General features: G+C 43.0%; 1 protein-coding gene across 1 annotated transcript in view; it reads right to left on the bottom strand.

Annotated features, from left to right (window-relative positions):
- The window catches only part of faah2a (fatty acid amide hydrolase 2a), a 49,067-nt gene that overhangs the window by 10,621 nt on the left and 13,685 nt on the right, over positions 1 to 24,761 (bottom strand). The window contains exons 5-7 of the mRNA XM_041196024.1: positions 23,303 to 23,422; positions 19,936 to 20,071; positions 6,669 to 6,786 (exon numbers count right to left, since the gene is read on the bottom strand). Of these exons, the coding sequence (XP_041051958.1) occupies positions 6,669 to 6,786; positions 19,936 to 20,071; positions 23,303 to 23,422 (374 nt within the window). The remainder of the gene's footprint in view (positions 1 to 6,668; positions 6,787 to 19,935; positions 20,072 to 23,302; positions 23,423 to 24,761) is intronic.

The following is a 24,761-nucleotide window of genomic DNA, read 5'->3' as shown; positions in this document are numbered from 1 at the left end:
TCAAAAATCCCTTACCACAGTTCTACTTTACACTGTCATTTAAATGGAAACTTAATTTTCCCAGAACCAATTCAATGCTTCTTTCCTCTCCCAATGGCCCGTTTCATTTTCCTTTCCCAGCAGTTTATTTCTAATCCCAGAATGAGGCACGGGTTTTTGCCACAATGGAGAGCATAAGTCCCGTCTGCAAATACGAACCTTCCCATTTTTGCAGGGGCAATTCGCATTTCGCACATGCGCAGTTCAGAGGCAGTTGGCCATTTAAATCATAAGCTGCCTCAACTGAAGTTGGATCTTTGTATGTGAAACCTGAAATGTGCAGCGTTGACCTGGAACAAGCAGGTCTGCACTTTGTGCATTTCTTTGGATAGCCTTTGGAGAGGTAAGGTACCCCCTTTGGATATGGTCCCAGGACATCCATTAACTGTTAAGTTCATTACGTGGATAACACGTGGAGAGAGGTGGTCACACTGCAGCCAAGAACTACACTGGCAGCGAGGGAATGGGTAACTGCCAGAGTATCTAAGAGAAACAGGCAGGTAGTGCAGGAATTTCCTGAGGCTATCTCACTCTCTCAACACTTTTCCATTTTGAATAATGGTGAATGAGATGCTTACTCAGAGGACTGTAGCAAGAGCCAAGTCTGTGGCGTCACAGGTGGTTCAGCTGCATGAGGGGAGGAGGAAGAGTGGAAGTGCTATAGTAGTAGGGGATTCCATAGTTCGAGGAGCAGACTGGCATTTCTGCAGCTGTAGATTTGACTCCAGGATGGTATGTTGCTCCCGTGGTGCCAGGGTCAAGGATGTCACAGAGTGGTTGCAATACATCCTTTTGGGGGAGGATGAACAGCCAGAGGTTGTGGTTCACGATGAGACCAATGACATGGATAGGAAAAGGGATGAGGTCCTGAAAGCAGATTTTAGGAAGGGAATTAAAAAGCCGGACCTCAAGAACAGTAATCTCAGGATTACTCCCAGTGCCACGTGCTAACGAACATAAGAATAGGAAGATTAAGCAGTTCAACATGGTTGGAGAAATGGAGTAGGAGGGAGGGCTTTAGATTTTTGAGGCATTGGGATTAGTTCTGGGGCAAGTGGGACCTGTACAAGAAGGGCGGGTTATACTTCAACAGGACTGGGACTACCGACCTTGCAGGAAGGATTGCAAGGGGAGGGTTAAAACTAGATTGGCAGGGGGTGGAAACCTTGGGGGGGTGGGGGGGGGGGGAATTCAGAGTGCAGAGGAGAAAAACTGGCATTGGGAAGTAGTCAAGTATCAACTGATAACGACGCTATAGCAGAGAGTCGTTAGATGGGGTTAGAATAAGGGGGAAATTAAAAAAGCCTACATCAGGGCTAATGTGCATATATATTAATCACACTTTGTGCATTCACGAGATTGGTAAATGGCAGGCACACACTGACAAACTGAATTATGATATTATTGCTACAACAGAGCCTTGGCTCAAAGAAGGGCAGGACTGGGTGTTAAATATTCCTGGGTACAAGGTGTTTAGAAGAGACAGGAAAGGAGTTGGGGTGTGGGAATGGCAATATTGGTTAAAGATGACATTACAGTACTGGAGAAAGAGGATGTTCCAGAAGGGTCAAGGACAGAATTTCTCCAGCTAGACGTAAGGAATGGGACTTCAGTTATCCAAATATAGACTGGGATAGGAATAGTACAAAAGGACAAGAGCGGCGAGAGTTCCTGGAATGTGTTCAAGATAATTTTCTACAGCAGTTTGTTTCCAGTCTAACGAAAGGACGTGCATCTTTGGACCTGGTTCTGAGGAATAAGTTGGATCAAATGGGAGAGCCTCTAGGGGACAGTGACCATTATATCATAGGCTAATCATGGAAAAGGACAGAGAACAACCCAGAGCAGAGATAATTAATTGGGGGAAAGCCAACTTCAACAGGATGAGAATGCAACCGAGTCGAGTGAGTTGGAGTCAAATGTTGACAGAAAAGACAGTGGCTGAACAATGGGCCACCTTCAAATAAGTAGTATTGAAGGCAATGCCAAGATATATTCCCTAGAAGGGGAAAGGTAGGACAAATAAATCCCGAGTGCCCTGGATGATGAGCGAGATAGAGGCAAAGATGAAAAGGAAGAAGTGCACGTCTGATAGATTTCAGGTAGAAAATAGAATCAGGCTGAATATAGAAGGACCAGAGTGGAAGTGAAGAATCTCATAAGAAAAGCAAGGAGAGAGCATGGAATGAGGCTGGCAGTGAACATAAAAGGGAATCCCAAGGTCTTCTTAGATATAGCTCTTGGGGCAAAAGGGATTAAAGGATATGGGGAGGAAGCAGGAGCAGGCTATTGAGTTGGATGATCAGCCATGATCATAATGAATGGCGGAGCAGGCTCAAAGGGCTGAATAGCCTACTCCTGCTCCTATTTTTAATGTTTCCATAAACATGTAAATAATAAAAGGCTGGTAAAAGAAACAGTAGACCAGTTATGCACAAAAAAGTGGACTTGCATGTAGGGGCTGGAGAAATAGCAGAGGTGTTGAAAGTGTACTTTGCATCTATCCTTACAAAGGAAGAACTTGCTACCCAGGCCAAGGTGTGAGGGGAAGAGACTGGTACACCAGAAGAACTTACAATCGAGAGGAAGCGGTGTTGGAAAGGCTATCTTTACTTAAAATAGATAAGGTACCAGGACCAGATGAGATGCACCCAAGGGTACTGAGGGAAGTGACAATGGAAATTACTGAGGCACCAGTGATAATCTTCCGGTCTTCCTTAGACACAGGGGAGGTGCCAGAGGGCTAAAGACCTGCAACTGTCACACCCTTGTTCAAAAAGGGGTGCAAAGATAAAGCTGGCAACTATAGGCCAATCATTTTGACCTCCGTGGTAGGGAAATTTCTGGAAACGATAGTATAGGATAAAATCAAGAATCATTTAAACAACTGCAGGATAATTAAGGAAAGCCAGCATGGATTCACCAAGGGAAAATCATGTTTAACTAACTTGCTGGAGTTTTTTTGAGGGAGGTAACAAAGAAGGTTGATAAAGAAAATGCTGTTGATGTGATGTATATGGATTATCAAAAGGCATTTGACACAGTGCCACACAACAGACTTGTGAGCAAAATTCTAGGTCATAGAATAAAAGGGAAAGTAGGCACTTGGATAAGAAATTGGCTGAGTGATCAGAAACAGAGTAGTGATAAGATTGGAGGAAGGTTTGTAGTGGAGTTCCCCAGGGGTCAGTGTTGGGACTCTTGCTCTTCCTGATATATATTAATGATTAGGCTGTGGCGTGAAGGGCATGATTTCAAAATTTGAAGATGATACGAAGATTAGAAATGTTTTCATCTGTGATGGAGATAGCCTTGAGCTTCAAAAGGACATAGACATGTTGGTGGATTGGGCAGACAAGTGGCAGATGAAGTTCAATGCAGAGAAGTGAGAGGTGATTTATTGTGGCAGGAAATTTATGGTGAGACAGTATAAAATAAAGGGAGAGCCTCTAAAGGAGGTGCAGGAACAGAGGGACCTCAGTTCTGGAGAAAGTACAGAGGAGATTCGCAAGAATGATTCCCAGGATGAAGAACTATAGCTATGATGATAGATTGGAGATGTTGGGACTCTATTCCCTGGAGAAAAGAAGGCTGACAGGAGACTTGATAGAGGTATTCAAGATCCTGAGGGGTATGGACAGAGTAAATATAGTGATAAATTGTTCCCACCCAAGAGAACACTAAGAACTAGAGGGCACAGATTCAAAATAATTGGCAAAAGAAGTAAATGTAATTTGAGGAAAAATGTTTTCACCCAGAGGGTGGTTGGAGTTTGGAACAAACTTCCCGAAAGGGTAGCAGAGGCAGGTTTGATCAAGGTATTCAAAAGGGAATTGGATTGCTCCCTGAAAAGAGAGAATGTGCAAGGTTACAGGGATAAAGCAGGGGAGTGGGACTAGGTGGAATGCTCTTCCAGAGAGCCAGCGCAGACTTGATGGGCCAAATGGCTTCCTTCTGCACTGTAAAGATACTGTGATACTGTTATTGGAACTGTCAACAGACCTGTCAAATCAACTGTCAAAACTGTCAAAGGGGACCTGTCAAAACATTTACAAGTCCTGCCCTTTAAATCTCTGATTAAAAAATGTCTGGAATGTTAAAAAGTCAATGCTTGCCATTTCACTCTGTTGACATAAGCCTGAAGGCTTCCATTACTGCATTAGTGCTGCATGACTGATTTTACAAACATCTATTATCACAGTAGGGCGCCTGCCATGTCGCAGTTCAACTGACAGCTACAAGTGGTTATGGACTCTTTGAAGTAGGACTATGAATTGAAATGGTTGCTTTTATAAAGGATTGTGCCCCTGAATGAAATGTTTGTTTTTATAAGGCTTTTTGTAGTTGAAGGAATGCAAATGTAGGAAATGGGTTTTTATGAATGAGTGTTTTTTTATACAGTAAAGTCTGCAAAGGACACAGAACTTTATCTCATCTCAGCATGGTCCGCCCATGGTGGACACTGAGTGAACTGACATAGTAGAAGAGAGGTGCTCCCAATCATACACTGTAACTTCAGCAGAAGAGCTGTGGAAATGAAAAATGTGCAAATGCCAATTACGGCTGTGAAATTTGTTCCTTAGCCTTTCCTACCTGTAAATCACATTTAAGCTGTTGTCCTTTTAGGAAAGATAAAGTTATTCCTGCTTCCAAGTAGCCTACCACTAAACCTTTCATTTAAATTTATTGATATTTACTGCCAAGCTCTTGATCCCTTTAGGGTAAACAAATAATAATGGACATTACATTCCACATGACTTGGGTGAAGTTCCTGCACTTAAACAAGAAAATAATCTACAGTAAATAATCTAAGTCTGTCTAAATTGCTGAACCGTAGGTGGGCATAACTGGTCATTTGCTAGCACTACATTCCTAGGAGTGATGCCTTTTTACACAAAATGAGCTGCATTATTTCCTTTCAGTTAAAAGGTGCAGCACCAAGTTGAATTTCTATCCAATATCTTTGTCCTTTTCTACTCGGGGCTGACATTCCAGCCTTTGTTGCATGAATTGTTCAAATACGAATGACTTATTTTCAGCTTTAAATTACATAGCTACATCAACTCTCACTATTCCGATCAGGAATTATCACAACTGTGACAGCAACAACAATCAACCAGTTCATATTGGAATTGGAAATAAGGCTCTATCCTTAAGGATTACTGAGAATTTAATCGACTGTTTCAGTGCTATAAAATAAGAAAATTTCCATCAGTCAAAGGCTTCTTTCAAAAGAAAGGTGCTCCTCATTTTATTTCAACAAACGGAATATGAAACTTCATGTTGGCACCGTTTGGTATTATTCAAAATTGATGTTTCCTTTGTTAAAATAAGACAGGGGCACTTTTTTTTTGAAAGAAGACTTTGATTAATGGCAGTTTTCTTATTTTGTCTGCAGAAAAGGAAATTGGAATCTAATGCTTGTGGCCACAATGTATCCAAATTGAAGTTTTGGTTGATTTTGCAGCTAGCTGGGCTTCTATCAGGAATAGACTGAATGACAATGCAAGTTAATGGGCAACTCTTTAGTTGAAATAGTGTTTGAGATTCCTTTTCTGCAGACGTACCTGATATAGAACACCAGTGCTCCAGTGACATCTAGGTGGCTGATATGAGCAATACAGATTCAATACTTACCTTAGCCAAACAGAGCAAATGTTCAAAAAGTACTCCTGGTCAGGTTACAATTGCTCACAATTGACGAACAAGTTGGATGGAAAACAATGAAAAACATACAAATACCTGTGGAAAAGGGTTCTTATAATGACAAAGTAAACTACTACTGGTCACGGTCAGGGGAAGCATCTGCAGCCTGTAAAACAAGAAAAATGTAACAAGTGCAGCTGTGGGGGGAGGTTACTTGAAACTCTCTTGAGGGGGGGGTTGGGGGTGACCTCTGTATATCACCGCCTCAAGATAAGGAGGGGTGAGGTCCAAATGGGCATGGCAACATCAACACTGATGGGTTCAGTGGGTAGGGCAGGAATGTCTACAATGACAATGGGATCCAAGGTTACTGGAGGAGGCTGGAGAATCCCAGGCCAGTGAGGTGAGATTGGTGGACCTCCTGGATCCATCCCTGGGAGAAAGAACCCCTCCAGGTGCTGGCGGACACCTCTAATTAAAGCCTCTAGGAAGCTGTGGCTAAACTTTAATGCACTCTTCTTGTTCCTTGGGCCCATTTCCGGAACTTCTGACCATACAGCTGGGCTGAAGAGAGTAATGTGTGTGGTGGTGCTTAAGTACGGTGCCTGAGCCTTCAACCCCATGAGGTGACGGCAGGCAAACGAATCAGTGCCTACCCAACAACGTGATTCAGTGAGCAGCTCGTCTATGCATAATTAATGAAGCTTCAAGTGGAAGATCAGGCATGAGAACCCAACCTGCCAATCAACAGGAAACTCACTGCTAATCCCGCCCACCACTGCACTTAGTCTCTGGAATGAAAAATTCTTCCCTGTATTTCAAATCAATTAAATGAATGTGAAACTATTTGGGATGTTTCCATGATACAAGCTGCTACATAAATGCAATTTTCTTTATACCGAAGGTCAAGAATACATAGATAACAGCTGTTGAAAGTACAAGCAGTAGTTAGAAAACTTTTGGAATTAAATATTCTAACCTACCCTTCTCTGAGCATGAATTAATTCGTTGTCTACTTTGGACAGGAATGGAGATCCTCCGTCATGTTCCATGGAATAGAATTTCACTTTTTTAATGAAAACTTCTTCATCAAGCTTCACCCTTTTTAAATATAAAGATGGAATATATTATTCCGAAAGCAGAGACCTGACAAGCTACTGTTCCTTCTAACTTAAGTGCTAATAGCAACGCTATTAATAAACAAATTATTTGAAACCTCAGTTAGCCTTGCCTGAGTTAGGCTACCTTTTATGTACAAGTCACAAATGATCTGTACATTTGTAGTCAGACTTCTTACTCTTATATTCTAATCCCTTAGCACAAAACCATTTGCCTTCCAAAGTGCTTGCTGTACCTGCATGTTAACTTTCTGTAATTCATGTACAAGGACACCAAGGTCCCTCTGAATGTACACATTTCCCAGTCTCTCAAAAAATATTGTTTTTTCATTTTTCCTGCCAACGTGGATAACTTGATACTTCATCACATTGTATTCCATTTGCCATGCTCTTGCCTACTCACCCAACCTATTTATATCCCTCTGCAGCTCCTTTGAACCTCTTCTGTTTACTTTCTTACTTTGTAGCACCAGTGAACTTCGATACATTACACCCAATACCATTATCTAAGTCATTAATGCAGATTGTACAAAAGCTGAGGTCCAAGTACTAATCCTTGTAATACTATACCAGTTACAGCCTGCCAACCCAAAAATGTCCCATTTATTCCAACTCATTGGGCAGAATTATCCCAGATTTGCACAAAGTGCGGCAGCAGGCGTGAAAAAAGATGCTTTACCCGCTGGCCACACTGGCAGGTTTTCGCACCATTTCGGGCGCAGATTTAAAGAGTGCCGCTGCACAGAGCTAGCTCTCTCTAAGAGATTGGAAGCTGCTGCAAAGTCATGGCTGCCAAAGGGAGGAAACATGCTGCCCGCAAATTTAGCAATGCTTCCCTCAGGCGCCTATTGGATGCAGTGGAGGCTGACTGCGAAGTCCTACCCCTGCTCTGGGTGAAGACCAGCAAGCAAGGTCACCAATCCAGCATGGGAGGAGGTGCAGCAGTGGTCAGTGCCAATGCCCTGCAGAAAGGAACAATCACCCAGTGCCGAAACAGCATGAATTATCTCCTCTGTTCAGCCAGGGTAAGTCACTCTTCTCATCAATCTCAACTCTCTCACTCACAAACCCATCACACATCCACAGGGATCTCTCTCATTACCATTCACTCTAACTTACACACCTTCATCTGCCCTGCGGATCATATCCTCATCCTGTCATGGTGCCATCCACATATATCAGGCATCCTTGTCATCTGGCCTGGCAGGAGTCCTGCTTACACACTCTCCATCTGTCTTCACGCAGGACAAGCTGCACACAACAAAAGGGAGAGGCTGCAGACTGGTGGAGGAAAGCCTGACATCAAGGTCCTCACAGACTTTGAAAATAGAGTCATCCAGCTGGCTGCCACCAATCTGGACCGTTCCTGTGCTGACAGTGGAGGTCAGCTGTGCTCTACCAAATGAGGATGCAGCAGTGCAACATCCATCAGGCAACCATGCTGAGAGTCAGTGCCCCTGATCCGCAGTCCCCCATCACGCACTAATTATCTTTCCTTGCTTTCCGCAGGAACATCTGGGTCCATGAGCCACATCCTTGACTTAAGTCCTGAAGACACCTCAGAAGAAGAATCTGACACCCTAATTGAAGGCCCACACCCTCCACTAGCTTAGAGAGACACACCTTGGTGGGACCTGGTTCTAGAGTAGCCTTGGGGGTCACAATCTGGTGAGCACATGGCACTATCTGATCCACAGCAGGGACTACCCTGGTTTACAGCACTCGGAGGACTGCTGGAGACCAGAAATCTGCCGAGTCCAAGTCAGGTGAGGAGCCTCTGGACTTGGTCATACCTCAGTTGCTGAAGCTGAAAAGACAAGTTTGGGAACATCAGGAAGGGAGGGTCCACTGCATTCCTCAGATTGCAAGGCACAATGGAGTCCGTCCATCTTCCATCTTGAGGTGATAGCGTTGGCATGCCAATACACTGAAGTCAACACTGGTAGGATGGCAGCCGCTAAGGAGACCTTGGTCCAGGACATCGGTTCTGCTTACTGTGTGGGCTGAACTCCATCACTGATGCCATAGTTGCCTCAACAGTGTCAACACGAGAGAGATGCGGGGCAGCTCAATCTCACTCCAGCTTCCCCTTCTCAAGAAGTCAGCCGGGGCCCTTAGGCACCTGTAGGGAGGAGGATCAGCAGGTGTACAACCTGGGCCATGCAGCCAGGAGTCCTGCCATATCGCAGGACACCCAAACCATGCCGGGTCTCAGCCCTCCGGAGGACGCCCACCCGCCCAAGTCATCATAGACAAGGTGTAGCAGTCAGCAGGCTGCCTCCAGCTCCGCTGTAGACGTAGGGGAGCACCAAGATGTAGTGGCAGGGCTAGGAAGGTTAATAAGATGTAACTCTTTTTGAGTTAAAACAATTAAACTAAATTAACAAAATGAAGGACAAATCAAGCACAGCCCCTAATTCAGGTCAGCTAAGAATTAAGGACAAAGTTTAAAGGAAACTTACAAACTTTAAATCAAAATGTGATTAAGGGGGTCAATAAAGCACCCCAGTCCCCACGGTGCCCACCGAGCGCGGAAGGCCTTGAGTGAGCTGGCAGACACCACGTGCTCCCTCTCTAGGGACACCCGACTGCGAATGTAGCCGCGGAAGAGGGACAAACAATCGGGCGGGACTCCCCCGTCGATCGCCCGCTGCCTGGACCTGTTAATGGCCAACTTGGCCAGGCCCAGGAGCAGGTTCACGAGGAGGTCCTCCTCCTTCCTGACCCTCTTCCGCACCGGGTGTCCATAGATCAGGAGCGTGGGGCTGAAGTGCAAACAAAACATTAATAAAAGATTTTTTAAATAACTAAAAAAAGAGTGCAGCCTACCACACCCTACATAAGCGTGGTCCACGGACTCCACAAGACCACAAAAAGGGCAGGTGTCCTGGGAGTCTGTGAACCTGTGCATTCTACGATTGTAAGGGACTGTTGCATGCAACACCCTCCAACCCAGGTCCCTGATAGAAAGAGGGAAGACACATCCGTAGAGGGCCTCCCATCGGGGGCCTCCACCGCCCGACGGCAACAAGGCATGCCAGGGCGTGTCCGGGCGGCGGACAAGGGCGAGAAAATGGAAAGTGTGCAGCTGCAGTCCGTACAGAAAGCTCCTCCACACCGTGCCAAATGGCACGGAGGGCATGTCCTCGAGGCGGCTCATATTGTGGGGTACCAGCACCCAAGGGAGGGTTCGGGGCTTGGGGCCAATGTGGAATTCCGTCCGAACAGGGGAACGTTCAGCAGGAAGACCACCGCGCACCTGGGCCACCTCGAGACCTAAAATTACCTTGGGTCCAAGCACGACTGTCCTTAGGTCTTGGATGGCATCGGCTGCGATCTGGACACTCAGAGATGCGCAACGCGCCAACTCCTGCGGGAGCATCCAGCCCAATCCTCCGCCACTCAGCACGTCCCCGATCCTGGTCACCCCTGCAGCCACAGCCCTCCACTCCGCCAATCATTGAAAAGGACGGAGGGGCGGATTCCTGAGCAGCGGCTCTCTGACGATAGCCGCTACTCCTGACAGGGGAGAGCTGCGTCGCGAGGCGACCATGTTCCAGACTTTGATCAGGTCCTGGTAAAAGGCAGGCAACGCCTGCAAGGAACCACTGAGGCCCCTCTGCTCTACATTTTCTTGTTGCACAGCCTGGGCATGGGCGTTAATCACTTGTACTTAATGTTCACTATAGTAAATAAATGCCCAGGAACGTCTCCTTGGTATGATGAGCCGTGTCCATGTCACTCAGATGTGAAACCTTGGTACTTGCGCAATAAAGGCAAGTATCCCAGTTCAGGGCCTCTTCCTTGCACAGTGTGCAACCTTCAGATCAGTGATGGACCGGCTTAACACACACTGAACACATTAGTAATGCCTGTACCACAATGGTGGTCATCATTGCAGCCAGAATATTGTGGGTAGGCTTCACAGAATTCTGTCATTGTGTGTGCGCTCTCAGCACCTTTGGGGTGAGGCTGGCCCCCCATCTCTTCAGCATCTGACCGGTGACGCTGTGCTGCTGAAGGGGTCAGGTGCTGAAGGCTGACAAAGGATCAGGTACATTTAAAGTTTCACACTGCATCTCGATGATATGACCATGATCACAGAGCACAAGCAATCTGCCCTCAGCCAGACAAGAGTCAGACGTTCACACAGGCAAAGTGAAGATCTACGGAGTGTCCTCACTGCACGTTGTCATCATCCTCCTGGAACCTAGCAACTATTAAGGCCTCTGCTGTGTCTCCATGAAGGAAGCACTGAGGGTATGTGTGCCTTTGTGAGTCAAACGTTCACAGGTGCAAAGTGAGGATGTCAACACTGTCCTCACTGCATCTCGTCATAATCCTCCAAGAATCTTGCGGCTAGGAGATCTCTTCCCAAGTGTGCCTGCCTCGTCTGGCCAGTGTGATGGCCTCATCGCTGGCATCCTCGCCTTCAAGGACTTCATCATAGTCATCCTCTTCGATGTCCTCATCGGAGGATACGTGCAGCTTCTCCATCTCCTCTTCAGCCAGGTCCCCCCTGAACTTTGCAGCACCAGATTGTGGAGCACACAGCAAGAGAGCATGATGCACGACATGCTCTGGGGATTGTATTACAATGCTCCACAGGACCTGTTGAATGCGTATTGTTTGCTCTACCAAAGTCCAGGTTGTTGTACCGTCGCTCTGCTGCATTTTGAGGCCGCCGCACTGTCATTATCAGCCACGTCCTCTATGGGTAGCCCTTGTCCCCCGAGGAGCCAAATCTGCAGCCTCTCTGGACCCTGGAAAATTTCAGGGTTCTGAGACCTTCCAAGGATGTTGGAGTCGTGGATGCTTCCTGGGAATCGTACAGAGACCTATAGGGTGCATTTGTGGTGGTTGCAGACCAGCTGAGCATTCAGTGATGGAAGCCCTTGCATCTGACCGCTTGTTGCATGGAGATCTAAGCACCACATGAGTGCAGTCAATGGCACCCTGCACCTGTGGTATACCTGAAATCTGCATAAATCCCACCGCTGTTGCTTCTTGCCTTTCCTGATCCTGACTGGAATGCAACAAAGTTCTGTGCCTTTGCAAAGATGGCGTCCACGACCTCCTGGATACACTTGTGCGTGGAGGCTTGCGAGATCCTGCACAGGTCACCTGTGAAGCCCTGGAAGGAGCCACTGATGGAAAAATTGAGCAGTCACTTTCACAGCCACTGGCAGTGGATGCCCTCTATGACTGCATGGTGCCAAATCATGCAGCAGGTGGCATATGTGAACGACCAGTTCCCTAGAAATACGCAGTTTTCAGCATATTCAGCCCCCCACCCAGCAGTTCAGACTTCCAATGGGCAATTACTCTGCACTAGGAACCATCTGAAACAGGATTGAAATCGCAAATTTAGATGGTTCTTACTGTGTTATAGGAAACTGGGCTGTAACTTCCAAAGGAGTAACAATTGAGTCAGATTACATATCTGGAAGCCCAGGCCATCCTATCTTACTTACTCAACCTTCCAACTCAAGCTCGGCGAGATCTGTGTAGTGCTTCCGAGGCCGACCGTCATGGGCAGGTCAGTCAAAGGTAAGTAAGCCATAACCCCTTTTTTATGGCACTAGCTGACTCAAGCCTGAGTAGTGCTGGGTGTTGGGAGTTGGGCCTGTTGGGGGAGGTGGGGGGGATGTTAGGAGTTGGACCTGTAGAGGGTAGATGGGGGGGTAGGGAGTTGGGCCTGGAGTGGAATATTTGGGGGGGGGCATCAGGGAGGTTGTCCGGGGGTGGGGGGGGGGGCACGGGGTCAGTGCTATAGATACCCAGAAGCTAGAAGTGGTTTTAATTCTTATAACTTTTTCTGAGTTTTCTAAGTGGCCTGTTCCCACATCCCTAATAGCAGGTTCTAACATTTTCCTTACTACTACTTAGGCTAACTGGCTACAGATCCCCATTTTCTCTCTTTTTCCTTTCATAAATAGCTGGGTTACGTTTGTCACTTTCCAATCTAAGGAATTCTCGATGATCAAAATTACAACACATCCACCATGTTTGTAGCAAATTCTTAAAACTCTAGGATACAGATCATGAGGTCAAGGGGATTTGTCACCACTTGGTCCCATGAATTTCTCCTGTACTATGTCTTTACTAGTCCTTATTGCTTTAAATTTCTCATTCTTGTTAGATCCTTGGTTGCCTATTATTGCCGGAATAATTTTTGAGATTTTTATTGTGAAGATGGATACAAAGTATTTGTTTAATGTCTCTGCCATTTTCTTATTCCCGATTCCAATTCACCTGTCTCTATCTTTAATGAACCCACACTTACTTTCACTAATCTTTTGCAATTTACATCTCTAGTCTGTTGTCATATCCATTTTTCTCTTTATCAATTTCTTTGCCCACCTTTGCCAAATTCTAAAATGTTTCCAACCAGCAAGCCTATTACTCTTTTTGGCAACATTATAAATGTTTTCCTTTGATCTAATGCTACCTTTAATTCCCCTTGTTAGACACATTTGGGCCAGGTTTTTATGTGCCTTAAAGGAATGTATATATGTTGGAAAATATGTTTTAATTCTTTAAATGCTAGCTATTACCTGTTTACTGTCAGTTGTTTAATACAGTTTCCCAATCTATTTAGCCAATTGGCCCCTCTTACCTACGTAATTTGCTTTGTTTATATTTAAGGTCCTAGTTTCAAACTCGACTGAATCACTTTCAAACTCAATATAAAATTCTACGATACCATGATTACTCTTCACTTGAGACTCCTTTTATACCAGATTATTAATTAACCTTTTCTCACTGCATAAATCTAGACCCATAATAGCTTGTTACCCAAAAGTTACCACGCAGGCCATGCACAAGTCCGTCCCTTTACATTGCCACACTTGTGCAGTTGCAGAATAAAATTTCAAGGGCCTGCACATGCAAGAAGAAAATTGAGGGTATGTTGCTCCAAACAATTACTGTAACTTTGGTTTGCTCAATCTGAAAGACTAAAGTCTGCATGATTACTGTATTACAGTCGTTACATGAACATTAAATTTCCTGATTTATAGTCTGTCCTACATTACTACTATTGCTAGGGGGCCAATAAACAACTCCCCCCAATGTTTTCTGTCCCTCACTGTTTCTTCTGTCATGTCCAGCACCAGCACATCCTATTCTGAACTTCAAACTAACTTTTATATTTTAAAGCTGGACACAAAAGGCTGAAAAGATGGCCGGCTGACCTGACTTCTTTTATGGATTGAAATCACTCCCCTGTCTTAAGACAGAAACAAAGGAACATTCCAAACTGATGTGAATCAATGGCCTTTCCTGAAACCAATCCAAAAAGGGTATTATCAAATTGAATGAGTCATTCAAAAACTAAGACACTGGCTATCTCAAACTCTCAAGGTGTTAAACCACAACACAGGATGCTGGAATCAACATGAACAACACCCTTATATGGAATAAAAGACTTGGACTCATAGAAAGCCACATGATGAGACAGTTTTCTGTCTGCTTTTCAAAATTAACACAAGCTGTTTACAGGCAGTCCAATCAAAGGCCATCATACTAGCTACACATAATTCACGCAGCCAAGGTAATTAACAGTGATACTTTGTATGTGAGAGATCCCATCAGAGAGGATGACTTCCCAGCCAGTTCCAACTTCAAGTTCACCTGAGACCAAGTCTCAGAAATTAGACTGCAAGAAACCTCTCAGCCTGCTGAAAATCCTTTGCTTTTCAAGCCCCTCACTTCAACTTTAAAGCATCAAAACCATCCAAGAAACTACAGGCCTGCCATGTGAGAGCCAGAGATTGTAAACCAGAGACTGAGATGATTGTAAACAGTAACAGATTACTTTCAGCTATACCTAATCTTTGTGCGCACGAGTGTGCATGTCTAGGGAAATTGATGTTTAATGATTAGTTTTAGTTTAATTACATACAAAGTATATTAATCAATTAATCTTATATTATATTAATCTGTTTAAACTGTAACCAATGGAGGACTTTAGTATCTTAGTATCATGTGACTCTGCTTAGCTTCACTTGACAGAGAAGTGCACCACAGGACTTTAGACAAAATAAAAGGTAACATGTTAATGTGTTAATTACGGAACAACTGATGGAGAGGCCCCTGTTGTATTTGTTTCCATTTCACTGAACCACAGAGAGAACCTGCTGCCTTCAAGGTTGATTGGGCGAGCTTACGTTCTTTCACATCATTGGGTCCTGTTCAAAACCTGGCGTTATCAGCACAGGAAAGTTAGAAGGGATTTACTGTATAGAGAGGAAAGAATAACAACAGCTGTGTTCTACATGTTAGTTTGAATTCATAGTGCTTTAGAGGAAAAGCAATTACATTTGGCTCAATGCATTCTTTGTATTCGAGTTAACTTTTGTAACTATTTGATTATTTTGGTGACTGTATAATTCTTTTAAACTATTGTCGCTCAAGACTATGTTTTAATTGAATGCATAAGCAGACTTTACTACCTTACTTTTTAAACACCGATTATTGCTATGCACTTATATTTTATACACACTCTGTAAAACTTTTAAGTACTACCTACTTTGTGATTGTTTGTATTAGTACTTTGTAATCTTCTGTATTAGGTCTACATAGTTGTAAGGTTATGGGCAACTTTACCAATTTAACCTTTGTTTTACAGGAAAATTAACTCATTCTAAGTATCAACAACCACAGAAAATATCACGTAGCAAGTAATGCCTAAAAACAGTCATTGACAGAGGTTTAATTTAACGATGAACTTGCACCAATTAAGCAAAATCTGAGACAATGAGATCAAAGTATCATTCATGAGGGCATGACAGCATACTTCCCCTATCCTAAACAAATGGGCAAAGAAGATATAATAAAACATATTTTATCTTAGCAAGAAGTCATAGCAGTAACAGAAACAAATCATAATGAGGAGGAAGATCCTACAAGTAAGTTCGAAGGAACCAGACAGGGAATATTAGGAGATGACATCAATCGATATCCATCACACTTGAGAACCAATCACAGATTGATCATGCACCCCTTAAGCCAATAAGAAAATAGCCTCGCCTCATGTAGACCAATTAGAATGCAATGACATCATTGATCATGACATGGGTTGTGGCTTGGAAAGGGTTGATAAGCAGAGCTTTGAGTGACCAAGGCACACGCTGAATTTGAAACTGAACGCTGCTTGTCAGATGAAAGCAGAAGATCAGTCGACTCCAGAGAGAAAGAAGACCTGTGTCGCCTTGTTGCATAGGCTGAATTGGGAAGAATCGCGTTGAGTCAGTAAAGTTGCTGCCTAGTTTGTTAAGTATAACTTAAGGCTCAAAAGAACAAATTAATACTGAGAATGTGGAATGGAGAGTAAATATGCCCCCCGCCACAAAAACATGTGAGAACGAGTGTGTGAGATATCACATTTTAAATTCAGGTAACTATGCAAGAATAAATAACTTTGTTTTAAACTTAAAGGTTTGTTGCTGCAATTATTTAATTGGAATCCAAACTCTGAGGATAAGAAATGACACACCTCTTACATACAAAACACACTGATCACAAACAGTAAAGGGAGCACATACATTCCGTCCATGGCTTTGCTCCAACCAAACCGATTTTACTTCTTGATTTTCTTACCCAAGATCCTTTATCCTATCCTTTATCAGGGCTACTCCTACTCCTTTATCCTTTTGCTGATCTCTTCCAAAATTATCCAAGTCATGCCTTTGTAATGGCTATTAGATCACATGTATTAATTTCTATGTGTATTACTAATTTGTGTAATTTGTTGTGAATGTTTCATGTATTCAGGTATAGTAGCTTTAGCTTTAACTTTTTTCAAATTTTTCCTGTTGTTACCTGAGTCACTATTGCCCTATTAATAAAAATCCAGAGAATATTACTTTTGAGGTTCACCATTTCAATTTGGACCTTCCAGTCCTCAACTCTTGCAGCAGAACATCAACTCTAGTTCTTTCCATGTCATTGGTTCCTACATGGACCATGACAACTGGAAGCTCCCCCTCAAAGTACCCTGCCACCAGACAAGCAACATAACCTTCCAATTCTCGGTCACGGCTAGAGAGAACAGTACCTATTCCTCTAACTATATCGTTTCCCATCACATTCCTTATTTCTCCCCCCAGTTGAATGGTCTCCTGCCCCATGGTGTTAAAATCACTTTACACATTCACCCTGGAGATCTTGTTCTCATCCACACAGTTAGCAAGTAACTCAAACCTGTTTGTCAGAGCTAAGGGTTGAGGCTCTTTCATCACTAAGTCTGGATCCCCCATACCTCCCACAGCCGTATCCTCCTATCCAACTGACCAACTCTGAAGATTTTACTTTACCTAAAGGGTGTGACTGCCTTCTAGGCAAAATATCCAGCTAACTTTCCCTGATGCCCTGCAATGTCGGCACCTCAGACTCCAGCTCAACAACTCTGAGCCAAAGTTCCTCGAGCTGCAAACACCACAGTGTGGGGAGGCGTTAGCTAGTGGTATTGTCACTGGACTGGTATTCCAGAGGCCCAGGGTAATGCTCTGGGGACCCAGGTTTGAATTCCACCACGGCGGATGGTGAATAATAAAAAAAATCTGGAATTAAAAATCTGATGACCATGAAACCATTGTCAATTGTTGAAAAAACTCATCTGGTTCACTAATGTCCTTCAGGGAAGGAAATCTGCTGCCCTTACCTGGTCTGGCCTACATGTGACTCCAGACCCACAGCAATATGGTTGACTCTTAACTGTCCCCTGAACAAGGGTGATTAGGGATGAGCAATAAATGCTGGCCTAGCCAGAGATGTCCACATCCCAAGAATGAATAAATATATAAAAAATGTTTGGGTTGCCCGGGATCACATTGCTCTCCACAACCTCCCTCATGGTGCAGTTACAGTACACCATCTGCTATATCTATCTAACCTTATTAATCAGTTTATTTGATTGATTAATTTATTTGTTTTTTTATTTTAGTTCCAATAACTAATTTAGCTTGTTTAAGTTACTCATTTAGTAAAACAATTACAATTTAGTTTTCTAGTTTAGTGACAAAAATACTGCTCTTTTCAAACCTCTGCTCTGGTTTTCAGCTCCTGCTCTTACCAACTGTCTTGCGTTCTATTACCTCTGGGCTCTCTGAGGGAGGACTGCTATTGTTAAAGAAAGAAATTATTTATTGGTTACTCACCTCACTTACTCAACCTCTGAGTTTCTCTTATATACTCATTGAGAAATCAATATTACCATCATCAGAATTTCGAAAATCCTCCGAAGTTTGCTCCTCCCTCAGTGTCATGTCAACTGGGGATTCTCTTTCATTGCCGTTTCTTTATCAACTGGGCTCCTCTCTCGGTGCTCTGTGCTGAGTGGACCATTTCAAATGAGAGAAAGTCCAGCCAACTTCCTCTTGACCTTAAGTGGCACCAATATTGTCAAGTCCCCCACCATCAACATTTTGAGGGTCCCCACTGACCGGAAGTTGAATTGACTGGTCGCAGTGGTTATGTCACGTGGGTTCAAATTGCACCACAGATGGTGGAATTTCAATTCAATTTTATTCAATGAATAAATCTGGATTTATTGATGTTGATGGTTACCCTGCAAAAACCCAACTGGTTCAGTAATGTCCTTTAGGGAAGGAAATCTGCCATCCTTACCCATTTTGGCCTACATGTGACTGCAGACCCACACCATGTGGCTGACTCCTAACTGCCCTCTCAAATGGTTTGTCAAGCCACTCAGTTCAAGGGCAATTAGGGACGGGCAACAACTGTTGGCCTTGCCAGTGATACCCACATCCCACGAAAGAATAAAGGGGGAAAAAAAGCAGGGTAGAGATATATAAGTGGCTTACTTCCAGACCCTGCAAACCTCTCCATTCCATTCAATTCAATTTCACTTTATTGTCCATATGGAAATTCATTTCGGGTACATTGCTCGTTCATTCAAAAATTACATATAAATGAATAACAATAAAAATAACAAAAATAAAGAAAATTATCCTATTGCAGAGCTCTAACATATCTAACATAAATTAAAATGTTTAAAAACTATTCCAGTGCATTAAAATAATCAGTGATCTCCATCATGAGTTCATATCCTCATCCATTCATCAAACTCCTGTTAAAAGTTCTTATAGAGAAGGGCTATTTGACCTGTATCTGAGGGATTTAAAGTCTTTTCCCTGAATGCACCTAACAGTATTATTGAGACAGGGGGTGATTCTCATTGTTCATGACACACTTTACTTTCATCAAAATTCAAGAGCGGATTTCATCAAGAAATATCTACTTATCAAATACCCTTCTTGCCTGGTTCAATAATCTCTGAACCCTTAAATAATCTACTTTTCTCAGACCACCACCATCTCCACCATCTAAAAGGCTCATCAGGAGAGTGATGGAATACTTACCACTCACCTGGACAGGTGTAGCCAAACCCAAGAAATCCAAAAACATTAAGGAAGTTTTCTTGATCAAAGCTGCTTGAGTCACTGGACTCAATATCCAACCAAAAGCTGTCAAACTAAACTGTGCCTACTATGACAGCACCCCTCCTCTGTCATTTGAACCAATGAAAAGGACAAGTGCAGCAATACTGTGGGAACATCACCTCAAAGTCACACAACAAATTGACATTGGCATACACTGCTTCATTAATACTGGGTCAACATCCCAGAACTCCCTAACTAACATAATTGTAGGAGCACCATCACTTCAAGGACTTCAATGGCTCAAGCATATGACTCAGATCAATTAAGGATAGGCAAAAAAGTCTCTTCCATAAGATCTTCCTTGTGCTCTCTTGATTCTCCCTCCATCCCTATTCCTTGCAATAGAAACAATGGGCCAAATGACCTTCTACTGTACAGTACATTTTATGTGAATTCCTGTGACTCAGGCTCTCTGTCCATCATCCCACTTCCACTTCATCCACAACCCATTCTACCATTGATGGCAAAACCTCCAGTTAATTCTGCCTTGCATCCTGGAATTCCTCCCAGAAAAACCTATTCTATCTATCTTCAAAAAACCTTCTAGAAACCCATCTCCTGACCAATCTCCTATAAGATTTTTATTTGCTCGTTTCTATCTGTTAAGTATCAAGATCTGTAGGTCAATGGAAATAGTGATTACTGCTTGAGAATTTTCTTCTTACTTGGAGATATTTGGACCAGCCATGACTTTGAACATTGGAATGAGGTCCTCAGCATAACGACACATGGGACCAGTACAGAGAAATTCGGATTTTAGACCTGTTGCATTTGGAAACTGACCACCATTAGGTACCAAACCTGAAAGCACATCATTAAAATATTTCTAGAATTACACAGGGTACATACAAAGGATACTGAATAAGTCATGCAATTAACTTCAGATGGGTACATATTGATTCAATCACAATGCTGTTACACGCACGTCATTTTCTAACCATTTTACAATGTATTTAAATTGTGCATGATCTACAATATAAAATCTTAATGCATGGCATTTATTCCTGCTTTACTCCAATGTTTCATGCTGAATACATTTTTATTGAAACCTTTACATACATACATTTATCCAGCGTAAGTTCTGTAGTTTAAAATGCATAGGCAAAACAAAATGAAATCTTGATGTAAGGGAGGCAATCAACTTCTTGCAGTTTTGTGCATTTCGATTTGCACTATTACTTGTTTGGGAATCAAAGAAGCTTTGTAGTGTATTTTTTACAAAATAATATTGGGGGCTGGAGGTACAGTACATTAAAAATTGCACTTTTGTTTTAGAAATCTGGGCTGAAATCTATCTAACATAATGGGATAAAATTGCCTCCTCTCAAAGAAGGCCATAAGTATCTAAAGTGAAATGAGTGAAAAGAATTTGAATCCAGCTTCAAAAGACAGTAAATTAACAGCCTGAGAGAACTACAGTATAATTGTCTGCGAAATAAAAGTGTTAGATAGGCTGATTTTCCAAGACCAAAGTGAAGCCACAATGTCAGGCAGTGCAAGGGATTCTTTATCCTCCAATTTATACTATATTTGAACTGGAGTGTGGTGCTGACAATGACCACAAAGAGTAGAGGAAAAAATCTATTCTCAACATCTGTAACCCCTAACTGACAATACAGACTTTTGATCATAAGTTACAACTGTTTTCAATTACAAAGGTTAACTACGTATTCTGGAAGAAATCACAGATTACAGATTATTATAGGCTTTTGCAATTCTGATTTCAGGCCAGAATTTGCTGTAAACTTGCACAGAAATTTCACAAAATTATGGCATAGGTGACTTATGCCATTACTTATGACAAGCTATGACTTCTTGGGCCTTCTTACTGCTCCAAATTGACTCTTGCTCAAATTATTATAATAGCTCTATTTCCTGAACAAGATCAATGAAGATTGAATGAATTTACTTAATTAATGCTACATTGATCTGGAGTGAGGGAAAATATCTTCTCACCTTTATTGAAAAGCCTACTGGCTAAAGCAAAGGATGCTCAAATTCTGAAGGATGCTCTGCAGCAACAGTCAGCAACTTCATGCAGTCTGAAGCAGGTTTTAAAAAAAATGTTATTCTTACAATGCTGTCTGGACTCTCAGAAACAGATCTCTTCCCTGTTTGATCAATACTAGGGGCAGAATTTTGCCCTTCGTGAGCGTACGGGCCCCACTGGCTCGGCAGCGGGCGGACAGCCGACCCCCGCCACCACAACGGGGCCTGCCGCCATTTTGACTGGGCGGGCCATTTAAGGCCTGTCCAGCGGCCTGCCCGACAGGAAGCTAGTGCTAAAAGCAAAAAACTGCGGATGCTGGAAATCCAAAACAAAAATAAAAATACCTGGAAAAACTCAGCAGGTCTGACAGCATCTGCGGAGAGGAACACGGTTAACATTTCGAGTCCGTATGACTCTTCAACAGAACTAAGGAAAAATAGAAAAGAGGTGAAATATAAGCTGGTTTAAGGGGGGGTGGGACTGAATATTGAGTTCAACAATTTTAGATCATAACTCTCTCCTCCATCCCCATCCCCCTTTTTTCCAATAATTTATATAGGTTTTTCTTTTCCCACTTATTTCCATTATTTTTAAATGTATTTCTATCCATTGTTTTATCTCTACCTTTTAGAATATTTCGATCCCTTCCCTCACCCCACCCCCACCAGAGCTGTCTGTACCTTGCTCGTCCTGCTTTCTACCCTTAATGTTACCCATTAGCACATTCCTTAGATAATATCACCACCTTCAACACCTCTTTGTCCTTTTGTCTATGACATCTTCTGGCTATCCCCACCTATCACTGGCCCTCTATCCAGCTCTACCTGTCCCACCACCCCTTAAACCAGTTTATATTTTTGCCTCTTTTCTATTTTTTCCTTAGTTCTGTTGAAGAGTCATACAGACTCGAAACGTTAACTGTGTTCTTCTCTGCAGATGCTGTCAGACCTGCTGAGTTTTTCCAGGTATTTTTATTTTCGTTTAGGAAGCTAGCACTTCCTGTGCAGCGGGGAGGTGGGGGGAGGGAATCCCCAGCTGTCAAAGAACGGTCTTTCGCGCATGTGCGCGAAAGAGCGTACTGCTCCCTGAGACTAAATGCTGTCTCAGGGAGATTAGTGACACTGTCAAAAACGTAAGAAATAGAGAAATAAAAATATTATTAACATGTCCCCCTCATGAGACGATGTATCACATTACATCTATTAAAGATTTTACAAATGAACATGAAACCTCATTCTGCCAGTGGATGAGGTTTCATGTATTATCAGAAGCCCTCTGGGGCTCCTGGCCCACCCACCAGCCTTAAGGTTGGACGGGCAGGGCCTTTAATTACTTTAATTAGCCTGTCAATGGCCATTGACAAGTCGGCAGGCAGACAGCTGATTTCGCTGTCCGCTCGCCTTCCTAAAAATTTAAAGAGACCAGGATGACTTCGGGGGTTCCTCCCAACATCATCCCGCATCATTTTCCTGTTGGCGAGCGGGCCCGGCCCCCAAATCACCGCCAGGAAAATCCTGGCCTAGGTTCCCTACTAAAAATTCAACATTGAATCCACTTAGGAGGTTGGATATTTCCAAAGCCAAAGTCCAGTTTGAAGCTATCCATCCATTCAATCCACTATTACACATAATATTGGAAAAAGTTATAAAATTAGAAATTTTATGATAGAAATGCTAGGAAAAATACTGTGTACAGAAACTGGGTTTGAATGTCTTTCTTGTACTGCAAATAAAATAAGCTGAACACTGCTAAACAAGAAATGTGATAGTTACTGCATTATGCGTTTGTACTATTTACTAAAACTGGGAGCCAACAGGGCAATTTAATGGGACAAAGAAGTTAAGTTTTGACTCAAAAAAGGAAATGTAAGTACCAGAGTGGAACATTAATAAATCAGTTGTGCCTTCAATCTAAATCTTCACCAAAATAATTAAGGCGTAACAAACATTAAACCATATAAGCCACAAAACATATTTAGATGACAGAATCTTGCAATGTAATGTACTTTACAAAACTAGCGCAAAATGGGAAACAATTCTGACCTGTTGTAGGCTTGTGTCCATAAATTCCATTGAAGAAGGCAGGTATTCGAATACTCCCGCCAATGTCAGAACCCACACCCATTACTGATCCAGCCGCAGCAATAATGCATCCCTCCCCACCTGCAAAAAAGTACAAACTAAAAAAATTAACCTTTTCTACAATATTTAAATATTCCAGAGTTTCAGAACATCGTCCTATCCTAATTTTTTTTTTAATTCATTCATGGGATGCAGACATCGCTGTCTAGGCCAGCATTTATTGCCCATCCCTAATTGCCCTTGAGGTGGTGATGATGAGCCATTTTCTTAAACCGCTACAGTCCACATGGTATAGGTATACCTACAGGGCTGTTAGGGAGGGAGTTCCAGGATGTTGACCCAGCAACAGTGAAGGAATGGTGATTATAGTTTCAAGTCAGTATGGTGTGCCGCTTGAAGGGGTACTTACAAGTGGTGGTGTTCCCATGAATCTGCTGCCCTTGTTCTTCTAGGTGATAGAAGTCATGGGTTTGTAAGGTGCTAGCGAAAGAGCTTTGGTGAGTTAATGCAGTGCATCTTGTAGATGCCATTGTGCGTCAGTGGTGGAGTAACTGAATGTTTAAGGTGGTAGGTAGGGTGCCAATCAAGCGGGGAGTCAGGAGGCGAGTTACTTACTCCAGAATTCCCAGTCTCTGACTTGCTCTTGTAACTACAGTATTTATATCACTGGTCCAGTTCAGTTTCTGGTCAATGGTACCGCCCAGGCTGTTAGTGGAAAATTCAGCAAAGGTAATGCCATTGAATGTCAAGGGGAGATGGTTGAATTCTCTCTTGTTGGAATTGGCCATTGCTTGGCAGTTAGGTGGCAAAATGTTACTTGCCACTTATCAGCCCAAGCCTGAATGTTGTACAGGTCTTGCTGAATATGGACACAGATTATTTCAGCACCCGGGGAGTTGCAAATGGTGATGAACATTGTGCAATCATCAGCAAATATCCGACTTCTGACCTTAAAATGGAAGGAAGGTCATTGATGAATCAGATGAAGATGGTTGGGCTGAGGATACGACCATGAGGAATTCCTGCAGCAATGTCCTGGGGCTAAGATAATTGACCTCCAACAACCATAACCATCTTCCTTTGTGCTAGGTATAATGCCAACCAGCAGAGTTTGCCCCCTGATTTTCATTGAGTTCAATTTTGTTAGGGTTCCTATTGCCACCCAGTCAAATGCTGCCTTAGTGTGAAGGGCAATTACTCACTTCCCCTCTCGAGTTCAGCTCTTTTGTCCATATTTAGACCAAGACTGTAATGAGGTCAGGAACTGAGTGGCCCTGGCAGAACCTAAACTGAGCATTAGTGAGCAGGTTATTGCTTTCTAAGTACTGCTTCATAGTTCTGTTGATTACCTTTTCCATCACTTTGCTGAACTTGGTAAAAATTCTGTTATAAAAGATAGAACAAAGAAAGGAAACAGCAA

Source organism: Carcharodon carcharias, chromosome 9 (genome assembly GCF_017639515.1).
Source record: "Carcharodon carcharias isolate sCarCar2 chromosome 9, sCarCar2.pri, whole genome shotgun sequence".
Classification (NCBI taxonomy): domain Eukaryota; kingdom Metazoa; phylum Chordata; class Chondrichthyes; order Lamniformes; family Lamnidae; genus Carcharodon; species Carcharodon carcharias.
Note: the sequence above shows the minus strand (reverse complement) of the source record. Positions and strands in the feature narration are given on the sequence as shown.